This window comes from Copadichromis virginalis, linkage group LG18 (genome assembly GCF_057382275.1).
Source record: "Copadichromis virginalis isolate Kocher_CV1m ecotype Utaka linkage group LG18, C_Virginalis_male_GT1.1, whole genome shotgun sequence".
In the NCBI taxonomy this organism is placed as follows: domain Eukaryota; kingdom Metazoa; phylum Chordata; class Actinopteri; order Cichliformes; family Cichlidae; genus Copadichromis; species Copadichromis virginalis.
Window position 1 is genome coordinate 8,647,676 of NC_140635.1, and position 6,000 is coordinate 8,653,675.

The 6,000-nt window shown below is 39.5% G+C and overlaps 1 protein-coding gene across 1 annotated transcript in view; it reads left to right on the forward strand.

Annotated features, from left to right (window-relative positions):
- Window positions 1–4,430, forward strand: part of LOC146687198 (contactin-associated protein-like 4) — a 136,006-nt gene extending 131,576 nt beyond the window's left edge. Inside the window, exons 23-24 of the mRNA XM_085440317.1 lie at window positions 620–691; window positions 1,725–4,430. Of these exons, the coding sequence (XP_085296443.1) occupies window positions 620–691; window positions 1,725–1,921 (269 nt within the window). The 3' untranslated portion in view covers window positions 1,922–4,430. The remainder of the gene's footprint in view (window positions 1–619; window positions 692–1,724) is intronic.
- Window positions 4,431–6,000: the final 1,570 nt, after the last annotated feature.

Here is a 6,000-nt window from a genome sequence, read left to right on the forward strand (position 1 = left end):
TCTCAGGACAAATGTTGAAGGCCAGTGTAATTGATTGCACTACAACAGTACACAGGCAAATTTATTACAAAAACTATGATGCCACGTAATGCAAAAAACAATCTGGCCAATGGGGTTTGGAGTTGATTCTGTGATTAGGGTGGCATATATCTCCTGCTGTCTTTCATTTTTGCACTGAAACTGAATGAAAGCTGCAGCTCAGAAACGGCTTGTTAATTACGTGAAGTATGCTCCTTGTTTTGGGAGTCTAACGACAGTATGACTGATGATTTAATGAGTTTGAGACACAGGAGATTCGTTTGGGATTTCCATCCTTTGGGTTCTTTCTAATCCAGTTTGCAATGCTTTACAGCAGTCACTTGTAGAGCTCAAGTAATCTTCCCTGATCTGATGGGTTGGGCTTTTTTTTTTTCTTTTTGAGTCTCTGCTTTTCATTTTCTGACTCTGATTTGATCTCATTTCTTTCTTTATTCTAATTTTGCCTCTTGTTGTGCTTCTTTCTTCTGGTGTGAATGATTTTGGCTGTTCTTCCTTGTTTTTATTCTTGGAGTCCTTTGGTTTTTCACATTCTTGTCCTTAGCTTTCTCCACCTTTTTCTTTCCCTCTCTCTCTCCTGTAGACCAGTCTGGTTCAGTGGGTTCAGGTGTACCCTTAGTCAATTCCATCAGGATTGACTCGGCCCTAATTGGAGGTACTAAACTGCTTTACCTTTGTATCTTCTTCACTGGACTTTACTTATAGCCATTTTCCACCCGTGCAGTGCTGGTGTGCAGGCAGTTACACCTCGTTACCTACATTTCAAGAGATTTGTGCAACATTTTCAGCAGAGGTTTGGTTATTTTTGTGTGAGGAGAATGACAGCAAACAGAAACTGGCCTGCATCTGTGATTTGTTGGCGATTTTTTTTAAGCAACAACAAAATTGCTTGGCTTAAAGATAGAACTCCTGACATCGGTGTCAGTGTTATTTGTGGTGGAAAATTGGACACCAGCACTGCTTCAGTGGAAAATAGTTGTTTTATCATGTCAATCGTATTGCCCTTGACTAAAAATAATGAAATTTCATGTGCTTTTCTGGTACCTTTTTATTTAAAAAAGTGATGAGTTCAAGCGAATCAGGTTGTGGAGAGAGGTTGAACTCCAAGAAAGAGTAAAGTGGTCTACCAGGCAGGAGTCCATTTAAAACTCATTTAAAACTTTGCTGCTCTGCCAGCACGGATTGATTCAAAGTGAAGACTGAAAAGGTTCAATCTATAATTGTGCAGATAGAAAAGGTGAGACTCAGAGAAAAGTCATTTAAAACTGTCCATTAAACCATCCAGTACACAAAGGGCAGCCCATCTAATTAAACCAATGTAGGGATGATTTGCTGATGGGAAAACTTTTTCTGCTCTTATCTTAAAACCTCTGGTCACTTTATAATGTAACGTAGTATGAAATTGATTTCAGATGGATTCTGGAATGCCAATTAAATGGAACCTGCTCTCGTATTCCCAAATGTGCTCAACAGAGCAGAAGAGCGTGATGGCTTCAAAAGATTTAAACTGGTGTTTAATGTTCTCTAAAGTGCGATTAGCAAGATAATCAAAACATTTAGAGATGGTACTACGAGGGGAAGAGTTTTCTTCCAATCCATACATCAGCTACAATAACGTCAGAACATTCAACCACATTGAACTCTGAAAGGTGATATCTGATATGCTACAAAATCCTTTTACCTTACAGGTGTCATTGCAGTAGTCATCTTTGTGATTGTGACTGCACTGGCGATAACGGCCAGATTCCTCTACCGGAGGAAGGATACATATCGTAACAAGGAAGTGAAGGGAGTCAACCAGGAGGACAGCCAAGACTTTCCTTTTAACAACCAGGCTGACTCCCAGAATCTCTCCACTGAAAACCCAAAGGAGTATTTCATTTAACTGGAGGCCCGATGACCTGATGCACTGCTGGGCTTTTGGACCCGAAGCTGCAGACAGACGCATCTTGACACGCCTTGGGACTTTGCAGTGCACTCGAGAGCCACTCAGACACTTCTATGACAGAAGTGGCTCTGCAGCATGTGAAAAACAAAGAAGAACAATTTTCACAGTGTTGTCTTTCTGTTGCTTAATGTAAAATGTGAATACACTGATGCAACAGCGTTGGACTTTAAGGGTGTTGATATACTTGTTCAAGCAACTGTAAATATTCAGCAATGTGAAACACTGAATAATGTCTTTGTAACAATCTGGCTAATGTTGAAATGTTGGAAATAATGGAGGTAACAGTATTTTTATTGTGCATGGGCAGGGAGAGTGTGAAGCTGTCTTCTGTTTGGATTTCACCTGGAGAAAGATGGGGATAAACTCCAAACTGCCTGCGAGACATTTGCCTGCATTTCAAATGATCCAACAAAAGCCATCCATGGATATTTTATATTTACCTTTTTCATGTTTCCAGCTATTCTTCCCAGTAACTGGCTGTTTTTAACCCCTTCTCGAGTTTTCATTAACGTTTGTGAGGTCAGTGGTCTAAATATACAGTATATGCGAATTACATCCGTAGAAATTATTCCTCATCACACAAACACATTCCAAAGTTATGAGTTTGATCACTGTTGACGGAAAATGTGTATCCTGACAATAAGAAAGCAATGTTACCACAAAGGTTGTTATTGTCTTAGTGATTCAGGTGATGGTCCGTTGTAGGTTTTTTCACTCGCTGTTCAGCCATTAGGCCCAAAGCTTTGTGTTCAAGCTCACCACTCAAAGCATCATCTTTGGTGTCAGTAGACAGCTGTATTCACAAAAAAGGCCCACTGTGGTACCGGTGTTCTGACAAAACGTCCTACTTTGTCAAGACATCCTACTGTAACGTAAATTATAGTCATGTCTATCAGTCTGTGCTACCTTATCAGAATATGCTATCTTACGTGGTTTATACCTCCATCGTACATAGGACGGTAGGACGTTCTGATGGCCAAATCACACTGCTGTTATTTATTTAGGCAGGACAAGGTTTAAGCTGTACGCCAGTTTACAGAAGTTTAGAAGTACTGAATCAAGACTTGAAATATGACTTTAATTGAGACTCCAAATTGGAGTATTTTTGCACAAAGAAACAAAACGCATGTTAGCTTGAAAAGTTAACAAACTGACAACAGCTTAAGGAAAACAAGTATCCACTGTAATAAAGAAGTAAAATATATAATAATAACCTTTTTTCGCATGCACGAAAGGGTAGGATCAAAGAATAGGCGTGTAGTATTAACACCTAAAATATGGCCGTTTTGAGTTGTGCGCATGCGCAGTAACAACAAGTAGGACAGCTTGATAGGTAGGGTGTTTTGCCAGGACACCGGCTCAAACATCAGGCTCCGTGTGTAATGTAATGGAGCATTGAGCAGCAAAAGAGCCAGATATCTTTTTATCAGACCAAACCAGAACTAAAAAGATTTCCCAACTTGTTACACCGTCGGTACAGGATGTGTACTACAGACGTGCCTGGTCACCAATTTGCAATTATCATTTAAGCAAGAGATAAAAATTGACTAGTTTGCTAGTCTAAAGATTTCTTTAATTACATTGTGACACTGACTATTTGCTATGTTATACATGGCAGTGTGTCTGAGTAGTTTGCTGAGTTTTTCCAACTGTACGATCAGTAGCTTTGATTTTTTCCACTCCAGTATTCACATCTTGGTACAGAATATGGTTCTAATTAATTCTGAGAAATATGAAGGTCCAAAACACAGCCACTCTTTTTATTTTATTATATTTTTTAAATCTTTTGTTCAGCAAAACAGTCATGGTTTGTATGGCTGTCATCTATTGGCTGTCTCGTTTGTTTATTTATAAGGCTGTTCACCGAAAGAGAGAGACAGATAGGGGAGCAGCCGTGTGTCAGGGCTGCAGTCCTGGGATGTGGTTGGTTATATAACCAGAGCTGGAATGACGAACTCTCAATACAGTAGCTAAAGTACAGTAGTACATTTTTCTCTGGGAAAGGCTGTGCACAATGGTATCCAAAATGTGTTGTTTTTTTTTCAAGTCTTAATATTATGACCCTAAAAATACATTCTCTAATTGATATGTAAGTTCATGTCATGTGAACAGTTATCAAAGTCAGATGATTTTTTTTATATAATTTCAGTCTGACACTTTAATTCAGAAATTTTAAAACGGATGTGCTGAGTCAGCTAACCTTCTACGACGGGATGGAAATCAGTTCTTTTGTTCAGTGTAGCTCAAGAAATTCCTCATGAAAAAAAGAAAAATCATTAATAGAAGCCTTACTAACTTCACTGGATACTTCATGATACTATGACTTCATCCCTGTAAATTTTCTGGATTGATTTATACAAACCTTTATATATGTTTGTATCTGTTATAGTAAAGGTGTGACAGATGTAAGCCACAATTAGACTTTCAGCTTATTCTTTAAAGAACATTTTTAGGCTTATAGTTATTTTCACATATATGATCATATACATGGTGTTATTTTGATGGATTCTCATATTAAACACGGCTGCCAAAGATTGAAACCTCTGTCTCTGAGAGACAAAAACTCACAGTTAAGACTTCTGCAAAGAGTCGCTTTGAGTCAGTTTCCTACTCTGGGCTCTGTGTGACAACAAAGATGGGGGGAATCCCTTATATGGTCATCACATACAGTAGTGATGAGCATAGATGCCCTGCTCATCAAATTTTTTGTTTATGAGCAACAGGAATCCAAAAATGTGGGCAGCATGGTGGTGTAGTGGTTAGCACTGTGTCCTCACAAGCTCTGGGTTTGAGTCCCGACTGGGGCTTTTCTGTGTGAGGCTTTTATATTCTTTTCAGGTACTCTGGCTTCCTCCCACAGTCATGAGGTGAGGTCACTATGGCAGCTGAAATAGGCTCTGGGATCTTGAATTGGAGGAGTAGTATAAGATGGATTGAGGAAATCAAAAGAAAGTCGGTTTAAAATAGTTAAAACACCTCATTTCAGACAGGATGTCTTTATAAAGGTAAATTATTTCAAACTGTTAATCATGCAAAGCTTTAGTAGGTCCAAGAATTTTAAAAAAGGAGCTGCAAATTTGTATAATAGGGCCCCTTTAATCATAAAAAGACAGCACTAAGAGGAAACACAAATAAAAACCTTGATCATTGCTAGACTCCTATCACATGTGCAGTTTACTTAAAAAGTCTTTGCATCCTCCTCACTTTGCTGCCTCCACTTAAAAGTTTTCTCCTCCCTGCTGCATACTGCCTGCTGGGAGCTTCCTCACTCAGCTCCCTTAATGTCTTTGAACAGTGAAGCTTTTAACACCGACAGCGACACCGACTCTCTAACAGTGTGTCTGTCTGTCACCTCGCTCCGTACACGCAGAGGCAGTTAATGTGTTTTGGAAATGCTAATCTGCTTTGAGCTGACAGGTGGATTGTGATTCGATATAAAGCAGAGGGAGATGAAAAGAATCAGACAAAGATAATCTGGGAGACACTGCCAAGCATTCATGGCTATAATGAAAACAATTTCTGATATTAACACTTGAAAATGAAGCCAATCCTTCCATGTGTTAATCCAGCTCATGTGGAAAGAGGACTGCTGATAGAAGGATGAGAAACAGAGGGAAGCTCAACAGCAGCTGCTTCCCAAATACACACCACAGTCTCTGTGAGATCCAAAACCTCAGATGAGATTTTAATGAGAGAAGTTGCTCAAACTTTAAACTCACTCTCCTTGTGTATTTTGTCTTAAAATGTACTTTTGTCAACACTAATGACAGACACTGCGTTCTCCTGTATTGCAGTCTTCTCACTATGAACTTTATGCTGGAGTCGATAAGTGGTCCCCATGCTGCAGATCATTTCTGCTGCACTCACTTTTAACACTTAGGAGTACAAGTGAGATGTGTTCAGGCCAACAAAGCCTAGTAAAGTGGTTAGACTCCGATAGCCCATCCCAGCAGTGATTGGGGTGTCCTGCACAAATCCTTGAGTCTAGACGCTGACGGTGGAGAAAGAATGACAGA